Source organism: Carcharhinus amblyrhynchos, chromosome 21 (genome assembly GCF_965287045.1).
Source record: "Carcharhinus amblyrhynchos chromosome 21, sCarAmb.v2.hapA, whole genome shotgun sequence".
Lineage (NCBI taxonomy): Eukaryota > Metazoa > Chordata > Chondrichthyes > Carcharhiniformes > Carcharhinidae > Carcharhinus > Carcharhinus amblyrhynchos.
The window spans coordinates 27731408-27757098 of NC_137344.1; the positions used below are offsets into that span (position 1 = coordinate 27731408).

General features: G+C 43.1%; 1 protein-coding gene across 2 annotated transcripts in view; it reads right to left on the reverse strand.

Annotated features, from left to right (window-relative positions):
• Positions 1 to 6149: 6149 nt before the first annotated feature.
• mgat5b (alpha-1,6-mannosylglycoprotein 6-beta-N-acetylglucosaminyltransferase B) overlaps positions 6150 to 25691 on the reverse strand; it is an 834607-nt gene continuing 815065 nt past the window's right edge. For both annotated transcript variants that reach the window (XM_080208895.1, XM_080208894.1), the window contains exons 14-17: positions 20402 to 20518; positions 14062 to 14136; positions 8922 to 9199; positions 6150 to 6373 (exon numbers count right to left, since the gene is read on the reverse strand). In XM_080208895.1, the coding sequence (XP_080065021.1) occupies positions 6175 to 6373; positions 8922 to 9199; positions 14062 to 14136; positions 20402 to 20518 (669 nt within the window). In that variant the 3' untranslated portion in view covers positions 6150 to 6174. The remainder of the gene's footprint in view (positions 6374 to 8921; positions 9200 to 14061; positions 14137 to 20401; positions 20519 to 25691) is intronic.

Sequence of the window (25691 nt, forward strand, 5' to 3'; positions counted from 1 at the left end):
CAAATGACAACTGGAAGGAAAAGCATCGATCAAAAGATTGCAAAGTGGATTCATAAACTTCCAGATAGACTCTTTAGGATGTATAGAACCAACCAGCCAAAAATAAAACAAACACCACTTGACAAAAGTTAACAAAAAGCAACATTTGTGAATCCATCATTTTACTCCATGTATTTTTTGAAACTACTTTTCCATCTTGCAGGTTCCCTCAGCTGGAATAAGACTTGTAATAACAGGATTATGTTGAATTTGTGAACTTACGAGGAAATGCTTACGCATATGAACCTATATTTTCCTCTCTTCACTGATATTTCATTCATGCATACAAAATAAACATAGATTGTGGCAACAGGAAATTTAACAAAAAGTGTGCGTGTGTGTGTACACAGAGATTAAGATTAATTTCCTGTTTTCACATTTTTTACTTGTTCTTTTGTGTCGACATTTAATACCAAAACTGGACATGGACTGGAAATCCTGGGTATACAGTTTCCTGTAATAACCACTAGATGGTGGTCTCTCCTAACCTCACCACCAACTTGTACTTTTTTTTAAACCACAAATAACTTACTCTCTGCAACTGGCTGTGAGCCATGTCGTAAGCAATTTATACATTCTGCCAATTATCTATTATAGGACATGACAATGAAATGAATGTGTGAATCCCTGTGTCTGTGTGTGTTAAGATACAAAGAGACAATTAAATGCTTCATTTTGACAAGTCCCAAGTTTTAATTTTCTCGCTCTCGCTCACGTTGATAAAATTTGGGTCCAGATGGATTGCACCCATGGATATTGAAATAGATTGTGAAGGAGCTACCGCGTGGACTAGTATCCATATGTAAAACATTCAATGGAGAAATGAATAGTGTCAGAGGACTGGCAGGTCGCAAATGTAATTAATCACTTCTAAAAAGGGAGATAAAACCAGCCCAGGGACCTGTGACCCAATTGGCTGAAAGTCAGAAAAGTGCTTAAATCTTTACTGAAAGATGAGGTAGCAACACATTAAGAACAGAAATTACAATAAAAAAAAGACAGCCTAGATTTCTAAAAGGGAGGTCATTTTTTTAATCAATATTATTACATTCTTTGAAGATGTAACAGATAGAATAAACAAGGGCAATGCAGTATATGTGATACGATCCAGACTTCTGGAAGAATGTTGATAAGGTGCCACTTAAGAGACTAATGTCAAAGGCCAGGAGGCATGTAGAGTCAGGTGTTATGGAGCGTGGATTGAAAGATGTATGGAACCAATCAGCCAAAAATAAAACAAACCACCACTTGACAAAAGTTAACAAAAAACAACATTTGTGAATCCATCATTTTACTCCATGTATTTTTTGAAACTATCAAATAGTATTAATAGTAAATTGATAGTAAATATCAAGGAAGGCGTTTCTCGCACAGGCAGAATATGGGAGGTGGGTGGCATCCTTAGGGATTTGTGGTGGGATTGCTGTTTGATTCCCATTTTACCTAAATGGTTTGGATACAGAAAGTAGATGTGCGGTTAAAAAAAATGAACATTGCCCTCATGTAATATCGAGGTAAAATTTAATAATGTGGAGGAGGACTACAACAAAATACAAGGAGTGTGGGTTTGCAGAGTGAGTGGATAACTGGCAAAATACTATTCAATATTGCAAAGTGCGAGGAGGTTCATTCAGTTCGGAGGAATAAGGAATCCATTTAGTCCTTAGAAGGTAAATGGGCTAGGGGAGCAAATAGGTTTGGAAATTCAGGTATATAAATCAAGAAAAGTAGCAGAGTATGATGAAATGGCCATAAAGCGTGCAGACAAAGCACTGCAGTTCATCTCTAGAGTAGCAGAATACAAAAGCAGTGAAATAACGTTACATTTATATTGAATGTTGGTAGAGCACACTTGGATTACTATGCAGAGTTCTTGGCTGCGATTTTATCGGTTCACCCCACCCATTGAGCTGAGTGAGCCAGTAACATCACGTGAGAGCCAAGAAATCAGGATGGCATCCGATCAATAATAATAATTTATTCAAATTTATTTAAATATTAATTTACATGTGTTTAGCGAACCCGGCGCTCAATCTTCCAGGCCTTTGTGGCCTTGCTGGAAGAGATTCTCTCCGGCGAGGAAAACACACGCTCCCCATGGACAGGGAACAGTCATGTTGGCCTCGCCGGTGGAACTAGAGGCCATTGGCAGAGGGGCAGTGACAGCCTGGTATCTTGGTATAGCCCTCTGGGCCGTGCTAGTGCGCGGAGCCTGAAGACAGGCTATGGAGGGGCCTGCAAAGTGAGTGCTGTGGAGGTGGGGGGGGGGGGGGGGGGGGGTGCAGGGGGGGGGGTGGAGCCTAAGGGGGCAGGGCTTGGAGGGGGCACGGACTATGGGATGGGACCTGGGGTAGCGGGGCCAAGCTGGGGCAGCCTGATCATGGAGGGACGGGGCCACCCCTCCCTCACTCTGCATTGTGATCATTGGGGGAGGGCACTTTGCCAGAGGTTATGGATGGGGGGGGAGGGAGAGCCTACTGCTCTACAGCTGTGATTGTTGGGAGGGGGTGTGATCAGCCTGGGTGGTGGAGGGGGACAACAGAGGCTGTATTTGTGGGTGGTGTGTGGCCTGCAATTGGCCGTAGTCCCCCACGATAGCAGGGCTGGGGGGTGGGGGGTGGGGGGGGAGGCGCGGGGTGCTGGGTTAAGCCCAGTATTCTGCACATGCGCAGTAGCTCCCTCTGCTGCCTGATCAGGCTGGCTGGTGAGTTTGGGCCCAGCCACTGCCTCTAGTTGGTGGAAACAGTCTAGTCCATTCTTCTCATACACTAAGTGCAGAAGTTTGGGAGTAAAAAACTTATCCAAAAATTGGATCTGCAACTCTCCCATTTTCATGCCAGCTGGACACTAAGGTCACTATTTTACGACCTCACGCGGATGAGGCTCATATAATCCTGCCTGAGGCCAACGGGGAATTCCGTTCTGCAAGCCACGCCCGCCCTGATCCTGGACATGAAGTGCCTGCCTGTTTGAGGTGGCAATCCCCACCCTTGGGTTTTATTCACTGAAAAATACTGTGAGATACAAACCTGTTGGGCGCAACCTTATCAAAAGAATTCTCATGTTGTAGCTGCAGGAAAACGGGACTTGTTTATGCTTTTTGTTTTAAGCAAGCTCGGCTGGGCAATCTTCCCACACCGTTAATATTTTTGACAGTTGGAAGATGCGCACCAGTTATTGGACCCTCCTGATGAGTCCACTGTCATGATCGCCACTGTGGCCCAACCTCTCCACAACCCCCTCCCTGCTTAACCCCCATTTGCCAATCTCCCCCTGTTTGCTGATCACTCCTCACTTGTGTACACCCTCCTGCAGAGGGTGCATACCCCCATCATAGTCCTACCCTCACTCAGACCCCACCCCCTTTGCACTGGCCTCACACAGTTATGGTGCCTAATGGGCACTGCCAAAGTGCCACGTGGCACTGCCAGGCTGGCAATACCTGATGGGCACTGCTTGATCATACCGCTGACAATCTGAGGTCTCCAATGGCCTCCAATCCCCCCCTGTGTGACCTTGGCATTAGATCACCACTGGTGGGGACCATGAATTATTCTTGTTGGTAAGACCTCTTGTCAACATTGGCGGGGGGGGGTGGGGGGTGGGTGGGGGCGGTGCAGCCATGTGGCTGGAAGCAGCCATGCCAGCCCCGCTACTAGGACTGAAATGACGAACTGAACTTTTAGCCTCACATGCTACCTTTCTGGCTAGCCAGACCGATCAACTGGCGCAGCGATTTAATGAGATCTTACCCGCTGTATTTGCAATGGGACAGGATTTGTGCATCCGGTCACCTAATTGGATTCTGGAGCAAACTTCTGCCCAGACCACAATTTGGTGTCAGCATGATATCTTCTGATTTCCACTCTATTTATCTAATATAGTTTAATGTTCCATTTATCTCACTGCTGCTTCAAGGTCATTCAATATATAAGCGTTAAATCTATTGTCCAAATTCTTCTTAACTTCATTCTTGGCTGATACCTTGATTTGAATGTGACTTATACATAAGAGTTTTCACTGTATTTATTATCAGTGACACAAGTCGGCTTACATTAACATTGCAATGAAGTTACTGTGAAAATCCCCTAGTTGCCATACTCCGGTGCCTGTTCGGGTACACTGAGGGAGAATTTAGCACGGCCAACACATCTAACCAGCACGTCTTTCAGACTATGGGAAGAAACTGAAGCACCTGGAGGAAACCCATGAAGACATGGGGAGAACATGCAGACTCTGCACAGACAGTAACCCAAGCCGGAAATCGAACCCAGGTCCCTGGTGCTCTGAGGCAGCAGTGCTAATCACTGTAGAAAGGGCTAAAAGTGCTTTTAAGTTTAACATACGTTAGTGTTTGGTGTAGAGGCAACACCTAGCAGCTCACCAAACAGTGAAGTTCTGCGGCAAAACTCTGCACCTCAATCAAAGCAGATCCGTTATCCTTTGGGCTGGGTTAGTAACTTTTATATTATCACTGCAGTTCAAATCAGTGCTGCCCTCTCCTGCCAGATTTACAATGAGTGGGTTCTGCTACGCACATATTCATTTTCTTTGAGTTGGATTTCATCTCACATTGCCAGAGTCAGAGCATTCTTTGAAGATGTCTGCACCGTGGTTTACAAAATGATTGCTCACGTGTTGCTCAGTCAGCTAAAATCGAAAGCAATGTTTCATACACAGCGTCTGATAATGGAACAATGCAATCTCTAAAATCAAACATTTGCTCACCTTGTGTCCCATTTAAATAAAATGCTTCCATGAAATTCACTTTACCACCCGCTAATTAGATTAGGGACATTAGTGACATTAAATATTGTAATTCCCATTTCCTAGATTAGCTAAATGGAGACTTCTCAATCAACGAGCTTCCCCATGAGAAAAACTATCAAAATCACAGGCCTTGAAATTGTGTTGGGGGCTAATAGATATGAGTGCTTCGTGCATTTGTCTGAAATACCTCTGTCTGCTATTTTAGTCGAGGCAAATGCATTACCACTGTTACTAAAATAACAGAGTTAGGAACTTCAGATGGCCATTCGCATGTATTATTCAACAGCATCATTTTAAGATCACAAGAGATTTTCACCTCGATACAACACGCCACTTCACAATCTGATACAAAGACATTCTGTTCATGGGCCACACATTTAAATAACATAGAGCATTTATGCAACAGAAACATGTCAGCGATAAATGCATCGCCCCATTTATGAGCTTTTATCATATTTATTTCATGTTTATGAATATTTTCAGTGGAATTCTGAGTGAAAACATGGCACAGACAAAGTTGTAGTTAGCTCATTTAAACCATCAGTTCTGATCACTTTGGTTGAACAATTTTCCACGTTAAGTAGCGTTACGACCAGAGATTGACTGTGCAAAAAATTTTGCTGCCGCTCAGATTTATTCGGAGACTGGCATTTTCACTGCTTCCAGGGACTTTTATGTACAATTGCACAACGAATCACGCTGAACTTCATAAATTTTGAAATCTCTAGATACATCTGCTTCATTCAATCGTTTGCCCTAACTAAAGATATGTGCAGAGCAGAAAGTAAATTTAGATGAACTGAATCCTTGAGGAATACAGTTGCACTTTTGCACTAAGCCTAAAAAAATAAAAAAAATGTTACCATTGGTCTCATCGTAATCTGTTACATTCTGCATGTAACAAATATAACAAAAATTGGAATAGAAAGGATCCCCCCGCAACCCCGCATTTTACAGTCTCAATCCTTAAATTAAAGGATCCAGCGATTAATTCCAGGATTGTTGATTCTTGATAACGATGGTCTATTCTGAATCACTATTTAAAATGAAGTTTAAAAACAAGTTCACATGGATTTCTCATTTGCATGCAACAAAGGCAAACACTTAAAGGAACTTAAAAATGGTTCACAGCTTGGGTATTGCCAGTTACTTTGCCTTTTCTTACAACAAAAGTGACCTGTGTGAGAATATTCTTGGAGATCTCCCTCATCTTCAAGGTGGAGCAATGTGTCCATCATGTGGTTTTTGTATCAGGCGCAAGTGCTGATGGACCTCTGCCTCAACAGGATAGTTGGACTTCTGCATTGCCCCCCTCCCCCCCACCCAACTCTGCCCTCAGTCTTCATGCCTAATCAGTTGGCAAGCTCACAAACACCCTTTACAGAGCGCCACTTGTTCCTTGCGAAAGTCCCTGCAGGGACACAGCCGTCTGTATTTCGGGTGTTGGCCGGCGCAGCTGAACAGTAGGACCTGTTTTTGAAGGTAGCAGTCCTGGGCGATTTCCTCAAAGGCAGGATAGAGATGGTTAGCTTCAGATTCAATGCTGTCGCAGACAAATTTGAATCTATTGAGTTCAAAGCAAAAGAAAACTTCAAGGATTTTGATCTGATAATTCATTAAAAATCTATTTCACGCAGACGTAACATTTTAACTGAAAACTCAACGCACGAAATATTCAATTTCCTATCTCTGACCAATGAGAGACATCTGAAAGGTGTAGATATTGCAAACAAAATAGAATCGTATCCACCGAAACAAAAGCTCTGAAAATAATTCGAACTTGAAACATCGGTAGACATGGTTAAAAATAGATTAAAAAATTAACACATTGAAATTTGTTAAACGTTGCATAACTAATTGTTTACACTTACAAATACCTGCAGTCTTAATGCTTTCTTATTTCCAAATGCACTATACAAATCTGGTGAGACTCTCTGGTAAGATTTTATCTTTGGTCTTTATGCGAGCTATATTCCCTGCATTGGTCAGTGTGCCAAGCAACTGCCAATCGTACTACCAACACAGCTCAGGTTTAGTGGTCAGCTCCTCCTTGGTCACTTGTCTAACTACAGTAACCTGGCCCAGGCACTGGCTGGAATTTCACCGCCCCACCCGCCACGGGATTTGGAGCAGACCATGGAAATGTCCATTGACCTCGTGTGAGATTTTATGGTTTTTGGGACAAGCAAGGCTATAAAATCCCACCCGCTTTGCCTGATTTTTTTGTTTAGTCCAATGTGTCATCTGAGGCCCAGTTGGTAGGACTTGTATCTTTGAGTCACAAGTGGGCGGCATGGTGGCACAATGATTAGCACTGCTCCTCACAGTGCCAGGGACCCGGGTTCAACTTCAGCCTTGAGTGACTGTCAGTATGGAGTTTGCACATTTTATCCTTGTCTGTGTGGGTTTCCTCCTGGGGTTTCATTTCCTCCGACACTCGAAAGATGTGTGGTAAGGTTGATTGATCCAGCTAAATTGCCCCTTCGTGTCAGAGAGATTAGCAGGGTAAATACTTGGGGTTATAGCGATAGAGCCTGGGTGGGATCATTTTTGATGCAGGTATGATGGGCTGAATGGCCTCCTTCTGCACTGTAGATATTTTATGATTCTATGACATGGTTCTGGGTTCAAGTCCCATTCTAGAACAATGAAACCAAGCTGGACAATCCAGTGCCGTACCAGAGGAGTGCTGCACTGTCAGAGGTGCCATCTTTTGGGCAGGACATGAAACTGAGGCCCTATCTGTCTGTTTAGGTGGATGTAAATGATCCTATGGCACTATTTAAAGAAGAGCAAGGGAGTTATTGCAGGTATGCTGCTAATATTTGTCCCTCAATCAACATAACATAAAAAGAAAGATTATTTGGTCATTATCACTGATGTGGGAGTTTGCTGTGCTTAAACTGGTTTTAGCACATTACAATAGTGACCATTGTTCAAAAGTGCTTCATGGGCTGTAAAGTGCTTTGAGATATTTAGTGGTTCAGCAGTGAATAATAAATACACATCTTTTTGATATGTTAAGTTCTACAGCCACTGACGCTTTTAACACTCCAAGTACTGAACACGTTCAACATTTTTCAAATACTTTTTTACATATCTCTCTAAATTATCCACATTATAAATGTCCATCCATTTGTTGATTACAAAATCAATCTCCCCCCTCTTCTGGCAGCGTATTCATACAGAATCATATGGCAGATTTCCTTCTCTAAAGGGCATTAGTGATCCAGATGGGTATTTACAACAATCTATCGTGGTTTCATAGTCATGATCAGGCTTTGAATTCCAAATTTTTTTAAAATCAAATTCAAATTTCATCAGAGATGGGATTCGAACCTGCGTCCCCAGAGCATTACCCTCGGTCTCTGGATTCAATGACAATACCACAACGCCACTGTCTCCCCTCCACAGATCATAGAATCTCTACAGTGCAGAAAGAGGCCATTTGTCCCATAGAACCCACATCAATAACAATCCCCCCCAGGTCTCACCCCATAACCCCATGTATTTATCCTTCCAATCCCCCTGACACTAAGGAGCAATTTCCCACGGCTAATCAAATTAACTGCAAATTTTTGGACTGTGGGAGGAAACCGGAACACCTGGAAGAAACTGATGCAGAAATGGAGAGAACATGCAATCTCCAGGCAGTCACCCAAGGCTGAAATTGAACCCGGGTCCCTGGTGCTGTGAGGCAGCAGTGCTTTCTTCCTGAAATTGATGAGTGCAGACAGCAGAAAGCACCACAATGGCCAGCAAGAAGAATGGAAAAGTGAGCAAGCATAGGAAGCTAATATGCTTTCCTGCTCTGTGACTCAGGACGTCAAAGTTAGTGCAACATTTGCTGGGATTAACTAACTCAGCTCAAACTGCAAATCACGTCCTGGGTCACTTTGTGTCATTTTGGATAAAACCCAAACAGACAAGTATAGAAAAGAAATCATCTCTTTATAATTTTGATTTATTTTTATTTTTATCGTAACACAGCAATCCTAAACAATTAGCAAAAGATCAGTGACAAAGATTTCAGTACAGCACATTTCTAATCTTACTGATAGAAATATTCAAAATCACAGACTCAAGGAATGGGAATGGAAAAACAATCTTACTGCTCAAAGGTGGCCTTGTTGTTGATAAACTGGAAGAACGTTGGTTCACAGACGAATCCACGGTCTTGACAGGCATCTGTGCAAGATTGCGCGGTTGTTGACACCTGTAATTGCATTGAGCTTGTGGGAGGCCAAGTGAGCAGCTTGGTGACGTTTGGAGACCAGAAAAGCCCGGTGACATTTTGAGGAAATGCGAATAGGTTTGTTGTATTAGGTGAGGGTGGGAAATGCCTCACATTATTCTGAGGCCATGACAGAAACACTGTGTCACAGAGATCCTGTTACAAGAAAGAAGAAAAAGATGGCATTGGCACAGGCGTTTTCACAGTTTGATAACTTTTCATTAGGAAGTTAAACTGAGCGTTAAGCTTTAATTATCAAACACTGCTTTAAATGTTCACATTGACAAGGAGGGAGCTTGAGGGAGGATTAAACATCTGGCCAGCGAAATGGGAGGAAGCTATGTATCACATGATAAAAAACACAAGGTAATATAAACACTGAGGTGACTGCATTATAAAGTCCGCTCATATGTATTATTATAAATTCCTTTGCAGGTTACTCTTTAAATCATAGCCATAATGACAGATGCTGAACTAGTAGTGCCTACTCCAGTCTTCAACCCTTCTGGAGTCACTCTCTTCCAACTCTCAACATCAATTCAATGATGCTTCAAGCTGTCTCTACCCCTCTCCCATCAATTTTATCTCATGTGGGACCTGTGAATCTGTGATTTTAACTCTGGACTCCCTCTTGTTGTCTCCTCTCTATTTTTGTATCCATCCTAATTACACTTACATAACTTGATTTTCCATTTGCAAATGTGTTTTGGCAGCCGCTCCAGATCCTGAGCACATCACTTTTATTCTCCGTTTCTCTCCTGTCCTCACGCCTTCTGTCATTTCTCTCTTCTTCTCCCTCCCAAATTCCAATCCTAAACCCTTCAGCAGTCCTGAACTCTCCTATGCTCCCTCCGTTGTCCCTGGCATGACTGCCTCTTGATTAATCCAAAGCTTCCCTCCTGACTCTCTCGGCATCCACAGAAATGCCCACTGAGGCATTCTTTGTTCTATCCTTACAAGCTAAAATACCCAAAGTGCTATTTCCTTACTGAGTTTGCTGCCTGCGTGGGATACCTGCCTGGGGTTAATCTTGTTGACTCTCCTTCCTATCCCACTTAATCAGAGGCCCTGAGGCCTCTGCCGATGGATTGGTTACTGCCACCCTTCTCCTCTCCCACCTGAATGTCTCTCCTCATGTGAAGAGAGGTCTTTGACTTCCATGAGCTTGTTGCGGATGTTTACATTGACATCATGTCTATGTTAGAAACCTGGGTCGACGGGTGGTAAAACCTTCCCATCTAATGGAGCCTCCCCTCCTAGCTTTCCTTTCCAACACCTACCCTGCCGTGTGGCTCTTATCACTAAATAACATCCTCACTGCTTTCCTACTTTGACCTTTAGTTAATGACTTTACATCGTCAGTGACTTCAATCTCGGTGTCAACTCATCATGCTCCCTTTCCTGAGTTCACTGGAATCCTATTCTTCCTTAATCTTGCTCTCTAAACTTCCATACCCAATACTCCTCTCTACTCCCATCGTGTCATCTCTGATCACTTCTTTGATTCATATCCCCATCTCCCAATTTTACTTTATAACTGCTTATTCAAATTTCCAGCTGCCTAGCCTTTTGGCCCTCTTTTCACCGTGAGCTTTTTGCAGTTACTGATATGCTGGATATACTCTCCATCTTTGGTGCCTTTGTCCCCATTAAAACCACTCCTTCCTTTCACGTTAGTTGTTCTACTGATAAAGGCCATGCCTCTGCTCCCTTAAGTCCAAAAGCCATGGGCTTGAACTGGTTTAGTCATTCATCGCCAGAACTGCATCACATGAATTGTTTTATTGAGCCCTCATCTCCTCTGCCAAAACCACTCACTATGCCAGGCTTATTCCAGACTGCAATCATAATTCACAGTTTCTCTTCTCCTCCACAGATTGTCCTCTTCGACCTCTCTGCTCTCAATCATCAGCAAAATGATGGAAGTGGTTTAAAAACAGAAAGTGCTGGAAAAACTCAGGAGGTCTGGCAGAGAGAGAAAAACAGAGCTAACTTTCAGAGATCAACATGACTCTTCGGAAGACTGGTTGCTGAAGAATCAAATTGGACTTGAAATTTTAACTTTCTCCATGATGTTTTTCTAGCCACAGATGATGAGCTCCAACAAGATAAAGTTCTTGATTTTCAATCGGATAAGCATTATTGAATCGCCACTGTCCTGGGATTACCATTGACCAGAAAGTGAATTGGACTGGCCACATAAACACTGTGACTATAAGAGAAGGCCAAAAGCTGGGTATTCTGTGGCAAGTGAAGCCTCCAGACTTCCCAATGCCTTTCCACCACCTACAGGACAAAAGTCAAGATTATAATGGAATATTCTCTACTTGCCTGGTTGAGTGCAGCTCCAATAACATTCAAGAAACTCAACACATCCAGGACAAAACAGCCCACTTGGTTGGCATTACATTTACCACCTTAAGCATTCATTCTCTACACCATTTGTTCAGCATAGCTGCAGTGAATATAATCTGCAAGATTACTGCAGCATGTCGCCAAGGTTTCTTTGACAGCAATTCCCAGGTCTCCATGGCTTAGAAGGGCAAGGGCAGTAGACATTTCCACCTACAAGTTACACACCATCCTGGTTTGGAACTGAATCTCCATTCTAAATTCATTGTTGTTGGGTCCAAATCTGGGAACTCCTTCCCTTACAATACCGTGGGAGTATCTTCAAGGACTGAAGTGGTTTAAGAAGACAGCTCACCACCACCTTCCCAAATGCAATTCAGGATGGGCAATAAATGCTGGCTCATTGCAATTCTTCACCCATCACCTCGACTCCTGGCCTACACTACCTCCCATCTCGCAACGACTTTTAAAAAAAAAATCTGTGTTTTTCAAATCCCTCCCTTCTCACTTCTGTAACGTCAGCCAAAACTACAATCATCCTTTGCTCCTCTAGTTCTAGTCTTTGACAGTATTGTTTGCCTCGGATTGGCTGTCTATTCCCTCTCTAAACCTACAAAATACATCACATGTTTGATGATTTCTCATAATTTATCTCCCTGTGTAACCTGTGTCAAATTTTGTACAATAACAGTTCTGTGAAGCTCCTTGGGACATTTTATTATGTTAAAGGTGCTATACGAATGCAAATATTTTGTTGCTGTGACTTTTGCTAATCAGGTTTACCATTCTTATTGATTTCAGGGAGAGGTAACTTTTCACAAATTACTTTGCCAGTCACGTTACATTTCCCTGCAATGCTTTTAAACTTAAATTGATTGAATTTTCTCTGGAATTGAACATATATAATCAGTATAAAATCTATGATTTGTCCAATGTGATATACGTCTCAGCATATATCACATATGCTGAAATGTATTGCCGTTCAGCCCAAGTCGTGCTTCTCGAGGTAGGTTCAAACTTGGAAAAGCTGAACACAGTAATGACTTCAGCAAGTTGCCGGTCACTCTTCAGCTTATAAGAGACGGATGTCACTCTTAAATCAATGCTGTTTGTCAAATTGAGGGCAAGGTGGTGCTGCATTCCAAGGAACAGCCTGTCATCCGAGAAATGCAGTCTGCCAGATTCTTAGCTCTAGGCATTTTAACACCTCGGTGCTTCTGCCATTTCTAAATGCACTGAACAACGCATCTGTGCTGAATCCAAATATAGACATGGATCATGAGTATCACAGAAGACATTTTACTCCACGTTAAGTAAGACAGTGGAAACCTGACTGGAGAAATTATTTAGAACATAAATATCCACTTTTGTGACAACTCTATCTAAGATTTCCAATAGAAAGGTAAATAATATGCTTCCACCAGTCAGAAGTATTAAGCCATTTTGCCTGATGCCGACCAGTTTAACTTTGAACAATGCCACACAGATTTTTTTTCCCTTGGGTTGCATGACTGACGAACAGAGCTTACAGAGGAAGAGGAGTTTGGGCTGTATCTTTCATTCAACTTTCTTCCCCATTTTATGGAAAACAACATGCTCACCAAGTTTCATTTGACGTTTTTGTAAGACAAGCGATTTTACTAAAAGTCAACGTCATCGTGCATCCAGGAATCGCTTCGCAGAGAAGAACAGTGATTGACATGCAAGCCCAGATCACAGAGCACGCACATCCTCGCAGACAATGTTAGAGGCCTGCAATAAATGGTGTCTTTGTCCTTTCTGAAGAGTATGTGTGTGTGTGTGTGTGTGCGTGTGTCTGTGTGTCTGTGTGTGTGCGCGCTCGCGCTTGTGTGTGTTGGCGAAGTGGGGAGGGCAGGGAGCAGGAGGCTAAATAGTGCCGAAAATACAAGTCAGTAAACGTGGGAGTAATACAAGTACATTTTTGCATGTTTGTTTTCTTCTTGAAGGGTATTGAACAACTTGAATATCAGAACTTGGGGATGAGATTCACAGAATCTCTACAGTGCAGAAGAAGGGCATTCAGCCCTTTGAGTCTCCGATAGAACATCCCACCCAGGCCCTATCCCCGTAACTCCATGTATTTATCCCATTAATCCCTCTAACCTACACATCTTGGGACAATTTAGCATGGCCATTCCACCTAACCTGCACATCTTACAAACTCTACACAGGTGGCAGGATTTTCCGGCCACGCTCGTCCCAAGGTCAGAAAATCCCACCCCAGGTCAACGGGAATTGTAAGGACGAGAAGGAAAATTCCACCCAGTCACCCAAGGTCGGAATTGAACCCGGGTCACTGGCACTGTGAGGCAGCAGGACTGACCACTGTGCCACTGTGCTGCCCCAATTTTATGTTTCTCTTGAATAATATACAATGTGTTCCAGCAATTTTTGGTGACATTTGGAACGCTAACAAACAGGGATACTTGCAAAAATTTTCCTTCCTCTCTAATTTCCAGTTCAAAGCATTGGCTGACACACTTTGTGAATGGCTAAATGCAGATAATGCCTTTGCATCATCAAACACTGCACTGCTTGTAATCTGAAAACAAAGCCACTGGCAGTGTTTTAAGGAGACTGACACCTGATCAAATAGCATGAGATAAGTGACCTGCCAGGGGAGAGAGAAAACATGATTGACAGACCTGGTGTTGGATGTAAGCATGGACCCGCTCCAGCATTCCTTCACAAGTAAATTCATATGGAAGATAAGGTTCAACCTAATGAGCAAAAAATATATTACAGATACAAACAGATGAATAATGTATTTACTTTGACTACATTTATTACCGCAGCATGTAATTAATTTCCCAACTTACAGCGTGCGCCACATAAATAAACATTCCACTGCAATATGTGAATGGATTTGCACAGAGCAATTAAGATTTTTCCCTATGTCTGCTTTAGACATTTCTCAATAATTGAAGCATATCCTGAAATAGGGAGCTCTCAATTATGGTCCTGGATGTTTGAGTGAAATATAATGAACTCTTTTCACTTCAGTACTCCAGGCAGCGAGCTCCATCACATCATTTCTTCCTAACGCCATCAGACAGATACATAATGGCTGCTGTGCCAAAGCAGAGTGAATTAGATTTTCTTAAATTAAATGTGCTTGCCTTGTGTTCTTTGACTTTTCGCTGACATTATGCAACTTTATTACAGCCACCTGAATATTTATCGGTGAGTTAGTATGCAAGGATATGCTACAAATCTTTTAAGTATCAGTTGTTATTATAATTAGGGGAAAGTAAGGAATGCTCAGGCCATTGTAAAGCAATGGTGAAATGCTGATCTGGCACCGAGATACTGCATCTCGCTGCTGAAAACATGTCCAACAATGCTTGAATTTCTTGCAGTCTCCTGGAGACTCTTAATTAAAAATTCCTTTGATTTATGTAATGTTCATCCATTCTTTATGGGAGATTATTTTTCAAGTCACAAAAGGACTTTTTGTCTTCTTTTGAATGCGCCACCATTCATCAATATTTAGGTCTAAAGTGTTTCCAGGCTACCATACACTTTTCTTCATGGATCACGGGGGACGAAATGCCCTGTGCATTCGAGCTAATGTACAAATTAAAGTAGCATTAACATGCTGTAATATGGTGCATTGGCATCACAGTGCATTGTAGCCATGCTTATTGCTTAAAAGCAATCGATTAATCCATGTTATCTCATTGGAATTGGATCTGAGCTGAAACAGCAATAATAGCCCTGTACTGCCAATGTGGTTAGAGTAACATCAACAGTTATTGTTTTTTAAACTACAAGGTTCTTCCAGTTGGCAGGAAACTTGTCAAGGATCAGTCAGTTTGAGGTTCATTGGTGCTACTGGTGCTTTCACCCACAACACAGATGCCCTATTTTGACATGTTGGCGAACACATTAAGATTAACCCTAGCACACAGTGCCAGGAGGAACTGGCAGGATTTCTCAAAATATTTGGCACTCCCCAATGGAGGAAACTGCGATCAAGCACTTGTGCAAAATCCCAGGGCGCTCATCAACACATGAATGTTCAAGTTGACTGTGACCACTGCCAAATCCTCATACCTGTCAATGCATCTCTTGGAAATGACCTTATTTCTGAAGGGCAATCATTGATCCTCCACTTATTCCAGGACAAAGGCAAGTTTTAATAATTGTCACCTCAGAGATATGAGGAACGCACGGGGGGGAATAAAAAATGACTTAAGATAACTCTACTCAACTCCGAGCAGAGATACAGGCACACTATTGTACACAAAGTGAGCTCTGCAATATACTGTGAAGAAAGCAGATGGTACTGGGTTGCTACATGCTGCAGAATGTAGTCATTAAAAGAGGCATATGCATGTCTCTAATTTGCACTCAGAAAACTAAACACAACCAAAAGAAAATGCAGGGATACAGGAGTTGTTGAGTTTTGCAAGATATCAAATACAGACTAATCTCTAGCCAATTATTATTTTTGTTGGAAAGCCACAATTCTTCATTAATTGAGAGTGGGCTAATCCATGCTAGTACATCTAATGCGAAGGGAGATACATTTTATATGAAGTTTCCTCCTTCCATGAGAATCTTTCAATGCCTGACCTCAGTCTCTACCTCCTAAGGAACAACGTGTCAGAAAGGATACTGCAGCTGAGAAAACAATGGTTTTCATTCAAGGGCTGATTAACATTGGATTATCAGTGGGCTATGGCTGCATTTGCATTAATTTGATGAGTTTATTATACAAGAGTTACCCAGAATAAAAAGCATAATTTCTGAGCATCAGATCCCATTTGCTAAACATTGGTGCGATGCCCACGCGGTCACACTCACGCTGTGCTTGTCTTGTGACTTCACCTCAATGTCTTTACGCCAACCTCTGAGAATGTTCGAGTGTGCCCATGATTTGTTATGCTAATTACAGAACAACAGCACAAATTGCATATATGCATGTCATTAAAGGAACTCATGCTTTCACTGGAGACACTTAAAATGCAGGGTGAACAATGAGTTCCATAGCTTCCAGACCCAGGGGAACAAGATTAACACGCCCCAGAGCTGACCTCCAGAGGGAACCAGGTTGAAATTTCACTTGGCATTACTGCAGCATGGGTGTTAATGAGCTGACAGCCCATTCTTCACCCTGCCTGAATTTGATTGCTAAATGAATGCTAAGGATGATTGAGCAGGTTGTAAGATTGGCTGCTCACCTGCCATCACCCATTTTGCAAACGTTTAAGTTGAATTTCACTCCCCAGTAAACAGCTTATATTGTTTACCGCCATTGCTTTACAAAATAATCAATGGTCATAAATCAAGCTTTTTTTTTCGTGAATTTCTCAGACAATACATAACAGAGTAATAGAAACTATAGAGGAGGTATACATTTACTTGGACCTATTGAAGAAAGCAGACAGAAACATGGGTTTGAGGGCAAGGAATTTATCTCGTAGACTCAGTGTAAAATATGCTAATAGTTCAGACCTTAGTGTTTGCCGGGTGGATATTTGAGGAAGTGGGAGTTGTTTCAGCCAGCAGGGACTCCACAACTTTTCCTTTTTGCCAGAAGGTTCCCTGATGAATAGATTTGGTCCTTTGTTGGGACTTCTTTTTTACAATTTCTAGCAATGACTTGGATGGAGGGATGCAAGGTGTGATTGCTAAATTTGTGAATGACAAAATGTCAAGAAAGTAAGTTGTGAAGAAGATATAAGGAGACTACAAAGGGCAATAGGTAGGTTAATGGGTGGGCAGAGATCTGGCACTATAATGTGGGCAAATGTGAAACTGTCCATTTTGACAGAAATAATTTTAAAAAAGCACACTATCTAAATGTTGCATGATTGTAGAATCACTGTGCCACTATGCCATCCCATGGTGGCACAGTGCTTAGCACATAATAAGTTGTCCATTTAAGGCAGATGAGAAGAATTTTGTTCTCTTAGAGAGTAGTGGGTCTCTGGAACTTCCTTCCTCAAAAAGATGTGGAAGAACGTTTGAGTATTTTTAATGCAGAGGTAGATAGATTCCTGGTAAGAAAGGGGTTGAAAGGTTTTTGGGGGAGCTGGTTACAATCAGGTCATCCATGATCTTATTGGATGGCAGAATAGGTTGAAGAGGCCAAGTAGCATAATTGTGATCCTAATTTGTGAGTTTGTATTGACACTATAGACCACTCCCTCTGAACGCCTTTCCCCCATGCCCAATCACACCTCCCCACGTCCATTCACACCTCACCATGCCCACTCACCTCCACATCTCCCCTCAACCATTCTCTGTCAGGAGACTTCAAAGGGATCTGTTCACACCTGCAGCTTCTAACAGGGAGAAAGGAAAATGTCTGCTGCAGAATGGAGTGCTGCAATGACTTAAAATCCTGCCAGGTGATTGGGGGGCATGGAGGTTAAAATTACCTGGCCACTTGTTCACCGCTGACAGGCAGGAATGCAGATGTTAATCACAGGACTGCCTAAAATCACCATGCCAGGGGTGATCTCTAGGTCTGCCAAGGCTAGAAGGGGCAGTCCAGCCATATCATCCCTCCCAACTGGGAGTGATGAAGTTAGCTCCTTGTCCCCAGTCCAAGCTCCTTTGAGGGACTTTACTTTGCCGAGGGGCAAATGGCCAATTAGATTTAGCTCTTTAAGCCCCCTTGGGCCCCAAGGTGCCAGGCCCAGATCAGTGCCAGGGTGTCATGGACAGTGCACTGTTGGCACTGCCAAATCACATGGCCTGAATGGAGGTTGGGTTGGGGGTCTGGGAGGGAAGGGGGCGCTGTGTGGGTGGGGAGGTCTGAGGCTGAAGGGGGGCTGCGTAGAGGTTCTGAGAGGGGAGGGGGCCTGAGTTGGGGATCAGGTCGGATGAACCTCTTGACTGCATGGTGTGTGGGGTGGAGGGAGGGGGAGGGGGGAGGATGCTGAGAGATTGGTGGTGTTTCCTTGACACTCAGGATCCAACGCACCAACTCCTTCCTTGTGAGGACCCTGTACGAAAGTTCGCCCAGTGCAGATCCCGCTGGGGAGGCAGCTGAATAGCAAGAGCTATTTGAATCAGATTTCATGCTTGCTAATTATATTTAAAGTTATGAATTTTAATATGCATTGGGTTCCTCCCTGTTTTGGGCAGGAACCTGATTGGGTCCAGCTGCACAGCCTGGGAGAGTTACAACACATTTGGTGACTGGCATGGAACCCATTTTTCTGCCAACTCCTGATTGTCTCGGCCATCGCGATACTCGCCGGGAGCTAGTGGACCTGGAGAATCCCCACCATGATATTCAATGTCAGACACCTGAAGCTTTTCCATGACTATTTTCCACTAAGAGAAAGGTTAAATGATGGCCTGGAGCTATATTTCTCCCTGCAGACTTTCCCTCTACTGCAACCCAATGAAAGCATGTGATAGGCTAAAATGTCAGCACATTACCAAACAAAAAGGGTCATGTTAAATTCGGCTCAGTAGACATCTTGGGGGTAATTCTCCCATCCTGACCCACAACTATTCTGGCAGGTCGGGGTGGGAGATGCGTGTTGCTGCCCTCGTTCCCGGATTCGTGCATGCGCCAGGAACACAAGTGCTGGAGAACAGTCATAGACCAGACCATGCTGGAAACCGGCGGTAAGTTATTTAAATCTTTTTGTAATGTATTTTAAATGTATCTTAAATGTCATTATTGACTGTCCCGATTGCATCTCGCACCCCGCCAGGAGTACTTCATTCCAGCGGGGTCTAGAATAGCTCCCTGTGTTCGGAGAACTAACAGGAGATCCTGCCAGAATGAAGGGGAGGCAATCGGGGCCTCCCAGGCAGTCGGGCGGTGAGGGGGGGTGGTGCCCCCAGGCATGGGCATTCAGGCAGTGCCAGCCTGTGCCCCCAGGCAGTGCCAGCCTGTGCCCCCAGGCAGTGCCAGCCTGTGCCCCTGGCACTGCCCAAGGGACAAAGTGCCCATGCTCAGGGGTCACCTTGGCACTGCCCATCAGGCATTGGGCAGTGCCAAGGGGTGAGGCCTTTTTTGGGTAGGGACTAGGGGTAATCGGTGGGGGTGGGGAGATCCCACTGCCACTCAGCATGACGATAGGTTTGGGGTGGAAGGAGGGCAACGATTGGGCAGGTTGGGGGGACTGGTCTGCAGGGGGGTGTCCTGTCTCCCGGGGGTGGTGGGGGTGGGGGGGGGTGTCTGCCAGGGTGAGATAGATGGGGGGATTGTCACTGCTGACCGGGGTGACCGGTACAAGAGGGGGTCAGGGTTGGCCCAGGATTGTTGTGGGGGCCGTGGGGGAGGTCCAGAGGGACAGCACTGTGGGGGTCCTGGGCTGGCCAGCAATTGAGCTGGTTAACAAATGGGAAGACTGACAGGTGGAGATTACTGCACATGCACAGAATTCCGGAACGGTCAGACTCTGTCGCAAATAGGCCCTGCCCCCTGCGTTTTTAATGAGATTCATGATTGGGACCTCTACAGTGCACAGAGTGCAGAGAATTGGGCGAGAAGCTGAACTGACAAAACAGTTAAGATCTAGAACAGCTTTCCCACCAATTCAGTGCTTTTGGGAGAATCCTGCTCTTTATTTCAACACCTCAAAATAAAATGTATTTTTCTCCACAGTTACTTGCTACAAGTTACTATTGCCCTCAATGTAAAATATGAAATCCGACACATTTTAATTAACAATTTCAAAGCAAAACATATCTCAAAGCGCATCACTCATCACCTAACCTTTGTGTTTTCAAATTACAGTTTGCCATTATAGCTAATGTGAAAGTACAGTATCTTGTTAAATGGGTTATCCCTGGTGTCCTGGCCAATATCTATCCTTCAATCAACATGGCAAGAACAGATTATCTGGTCATTATCACATTGCCGCTTAAGGGAGCTTGTACACAAATTGGCTGCTCTGTGACCCCACTTCATAAAAGCATAATTGGCTGTAAAATCCTTTGGGATGTCTGGTGGTTATGAAAGACACCATACAAAGAAAGTCTTTCTATTGTTCTGGAATATAATCATACCTTGGTTGTTGAAATTGTCCTGACAACCGATGCCAGTTCCTCTGTATTGTTGAAATCTACTGTCCATACATGTGGTTTTCCAATGAAATACTCAGTGTATGGGTGCTGTGATGAAACCTTGATACAGAGAGAAATAATAGGGAATAACAGCAAAAATTATTTCAAAATAACAGTGAGGCTAATAGTGCCTCTTATCTACATACATGTATACCATCAGCTTCAGGTGAAGGGCAAATGCACAATTAAACATGAAAATTGCTGTAAAAGGTCTGCCTCTCTGCTGTTAACTTAATGAAAATAGCATCTTGGTATCTGGCTTCCCATTCAAATGGATTGAGCAGCAGAAATTCCAATACTTTCCCAATAGACACGAAGTAAACCTGTCCAAGTCCGTTAAGTCAAGCAGCCTTTTAACAACTTAATTAGTGTTAGTTACTGTGTTAAAAGTGTTAATTACTGAAAATTAACTATTACAACTGTGGAATCTCATTCCTTCACATTTTAATTATTGTTGGAGACATGTAAAATAATAACATGACAAAATCTTTGTTTTTTTCGGCTCAATTCCATCTTTCTTTCCTTCTCTTCCTGTATTTAATTTGACATTGCATTCAACCATATTTCCTTCTCAATGATTGTGCTGTTAATTTCTAACTGAGTGTTAAGGAATTGCTAGCTCCGATGCCTTAATCCCCTGATGTCTTGCTCAGGGCACTGCACTGTTCACATCTCCAGCAATTTGCAGAGCAAAATTTTGTTAGCAATGAATGGCCCAGAGCATTTCTAAGCTACAGTGGATGCTATTCAATGGCTTACCACTGCAATCTTTGGGCCATTATTCTTTCTAGACACACCAGACATGATCTTGCCAGTCGTTCACCCCATTATTTCAAAATAACAGTGAGGCTAATAGTGCTTCTTATCTACAGCTTCAGGCAAAGGACAAATGCACAATTAAACAGTAACTTTAATGCAGTGTTAATTTAAGCCTACTTGTGACAATAATAAATAAACTTTAAAACTTTAATAGTACAAGAGTCGGAGCTAACAACAAATCTAAAATCAAGGTCATGGATACTGTAAGGATGCCAAGTGGCTTACTATTGCTCAGATTCACTCAGCAATTAGCATTTTCACTGCCTCTGGGCACAATTGCAGTACCTGTGCTCAGGGAAACCAGACTGCATGTAATAACTGTAGAAATTCTTGCAATGCTACCAAGTCACTTGCCTTACTTATGTCCTCCACTGTCAAAGTAAATTGCCTGTTAATAATCCCCTTTTTATTAACAATGTATCATATTTGCACTGCAGATTTAAGAAAAGAAATTAGTGCACAAAGGGAGATATTCTTATGTTGTGGCTTTTGCAATATCTGTTTCTGATGCATTGTGTTTTATATTATTGGGCAAGGTTTATTCACTGAGCTTTCCTTGTAGTCTGGATCAGTTTGCTGATGTAATATGTCCAACAATATTGGAGCTTATCTCAGGTTGGTGAGACATCAACTGTTGAAGTTCTGGTCATGCAGAGTGTTTTTACCATAAGTTAACTGATAACAAAACTGGATAACCAGTGTAAGCTGTATAACAAGAGAGATTGAACGGCCCAGACAGAATTATCTAATTTTTCACAACAAGAAATGAAATAACTGATTGAATGTGACGAAGATTTACAATATCATGCATAATATCTGCATCTTATTAATTGTAGCACCACTGAAACATGTTATCTTGCATACAGTCTGATCTTTTACAGCATGGCAAAGTAAAGCATCAGGAATGTAACTGTTTTATTTGTGTAAACCTCCTGGATCAAGTTCATTTGCTATGCCCTTTCAATTATTGTCTTACAAACAGGAAAGCAATTAACATTTTGGATTTAAACCACAGTAGTCATCTTAAAGCCATAAATTCAGAATTAAAGAACAGTGGCATATTGTTATTCTGTCCATTGAGGTGTGCTAATAATGTATTTCCATATTAACTATTGATAGTGTCAAGGATTTGCCCAGCAGCAACAGTAACCAGAATTTACAAAGACCTGAAACAGAAAATTTTAGAAGATAGAAGGCAGCAACAGCCAGCATTCTAGGGGCAGGCAAGCTTCTAAATATGATCAGGGGCATTCCAAAGGCATGAGAGCATCTAAAGATGATCAGGTGTGAATTGCTGTAAGAGTAGAAACAGATTACTTAGATGACTACTATAGAGATGTTAAGTTCCCCAAGTAGAAACAGCTTACCAAAATGACTGGATGATTCAGGGTTATAGAAATACTAAGCTTCATAAAAGGAAAAAATTGAGATATGTGGACAATTGATTCTCAAGTTTGATTGTTACCCCGCCTCAGAAGCAGAAAGGGCAGTCCACACCTCATAGCTAGGAGCCAGTCCACAACTCACAGCCAGGAGGCTAGGACCCATTTCACAGCCAAAGGGTCCTGTAACATCTTTTACTTCTCAGAGATGCTGTAGTGTTGCATCTAAGTTTTAGAGCCAAGGCACTGCAGGCAATCTTCATTAAGACAGTTTAAATATCTTCACTGGACCAGAAAAACATGCTTCCTAGATTTGATCATCAGCCTTGTGTTGTGTGGTAACTATAAGCTGGGATTGACTTATTACTGAGGCCTTGTTCATTGTGGCCAAGGAGTTCAATCAGGCCAAGCTGAAGAGCATACTACCAAGTTCTCACCAACACGTCTTCTGTTCTACCAGAGGTCCAAACAACCTAGAGGACTGCGACACAAATATCAAACATGCCTATTGCCCTATTGCTCACCCATACTTTGCCAAATCAGACTATAAGGCTGTGTTCTTGCTCCCAGCTTACAAGCAGAAACTGAAGTGGGAGAATCCATCAGAGAAAGTTGTGCAATGTAGGTCTGAGGAATCAGATGATCTCCTATGGGGTCAGTGGACTAGCGAGTATTTAAAAACTCTGTGACCAGCCTGAACAAGTATGCTGCTGCAGTAATTGGGTTCACTGGTAAGTGTGTAGAAGACGGTGTGCCAAAGAAGCAAATCCATGTGTTCCCCAACCAGAAACCATGGATGAACAGGGATATCCACTGCTTGCTGAAGTCTAGGTCTGAGGCATTCAAGTCAGATGACACTGACCTATACACAAAAGCCTGATAGGATCTAAGGAGATCCATCAGAGATACCAAAAGACAATACCGGACCAAGCTAGAGTCCTAGGCTAACCACCCTGAACCCTGGCAACTATGGCAAGGTCTGCAAGACTTAACAGGCTACAAGATGAAGGCATGTAAAATTGCCAGCTCCAACACACCCCTCCCTGATGAGCTCAATGCATACTATGCCCATTTTGAGCAAGAGGTCAGCGAGAGCGTGCCTTCCATCCTGGAAGCCCTGATGAACCTGTATCTGGAGTCACCAGTGCCGATGTCAGAGCAGCTTTCTCAAAGGTCAGCCCATGGAAAACAGCTGGCTCAGATGGGGTGCTTAGATGAGTATTCAGATCCTGCGTGGATCAGCTGGCGGAGGTATTCACAGACATCTTCAACCTCTCTTTACAACAATCTGAGGTCTCTAACTGCTTCCAGAAGATGACCATCATCCCGGTACCTAAGAGAAACCAAACAGCGTGCCTTAATGACTATCGGCCGGTGGCTCTGACATCCACTATTATGAAGTTGTTCGAAAGGCTAGTTATGGCACTAATTAATTCCAGCTTCCCGGACTACCTGGATCCACTACAGTTTGCCTATCACCACAACAGGTCCACAGTAGACAAAGTCTCCCTGGCCCTGCACCCAATCCTGGAATACTTAGATAACAAAGACACCTATGTCAGACGTCTATTTATTGACTACAACTCAGCTTTCAACACCATTACTCCTATGAAACACACCTCCAAACAGTGTGGCCTGGACCTTGGCACCTCCCTCTACGACTGGATCCCAAACTTCGTAACTCACAGACCACAATCAGTAAGGACAGGCAACAATACTTCCTCCACAACCATCCTCAACACCGGTGCTCCACAAGCCTGTGTTCTCAGCCGCCAACTGTACTCGTTAAACACCTATGACTGTGTAGCCAAATTCCCCTTTAATTCAGTTTTCAAATTTGCTGACAACACCATTGTTGTGGGTCGGATTTGAAACAATGACAAGGCAGAGAACAGGAATGATATAGAGAATCTGGTGAACTGGTGCGGTAACAATAATCTCTCTCTAATGTCAACAAAACAAAGGAGATTGTCATCAACTTCAGGAAGCATAAAGGAGAACATGTCCCTGTCTACATCGATGGGGATGAAGTAGAAAGGCTCGAGAGCTTCATGTTTTTAGGTGTCCAGATCACCAACAATCTGTCCTGGTCCCCCCATGCCAACACTATAGTTAAGAAAGCCCACCAACGCCTCTACTTTCTCAGAAGACTAAGGAAATTTGTCATGTCAGCTGTGACTCTCACCAACTTTTACAGGTGCACCATAGAAAGCATTCTTTCTGGCTCTATCACAGCTTGGTCTGGCTCCTGCTCTGCCCAAGACCGCAAGGAACTTCAGAAGGTTATGAATGTAGCTCAGTCCATCACGCAAACCAGCCTCCCATCCATTGACTCTGTCTATACTCCCTGCTGCCTCAGCAAAGCAGCCAGCATAATTGAGACCCCCCCCCCCACCCACACCCTGGACATTCTCTCTTCCACCTTCTTCCATTGGGAATAAGATACAAAAGTCTGAGGTCACGTACCAACTGACTCAAGAACAGCTTCTTCCCTGCTGCTGTCAGACTTTTGACTGGACTCACCTTGCATTAAGTTGATCTTTCTCTACACCCTAGCTATGACTGTAACACTACATTCTGCACTCTCTTAATTCCTTCTCTATGAACTGTATGCTTTGTCTGTATGGTGCGCAAGAAACAATACTTTTCATTGCATGCCATTACATATGACAATAATAAATCAAATCAAATCAAACCCATTTCTTCAGAGATTTTAAGATAATCCCAACTGGCAGGTGCAGTGCTGGTGCTAAAGATGAAATAGAGAAAATATGCAAAGAACCTTATTGAGCAATATAAGGGAGTGCATTTAAGCAACTGATGTTCATAGCTATTTTGATGAAATTTATGCCCCAGAGATCTTCACATAGTCTCTTTGGCGGAGGAATGCAAACAGGAGAGAGAACATGGGGAGTGAAGTGGATTGTGATAAGTGAGAGGAACAAGAAGGAGGAGCAAAGGAAAATGACATTTGATGTGACAGGAAGTAGGAAAAGCACAAACACCAAGGAAAGCAGTTGGCCACATGTGGT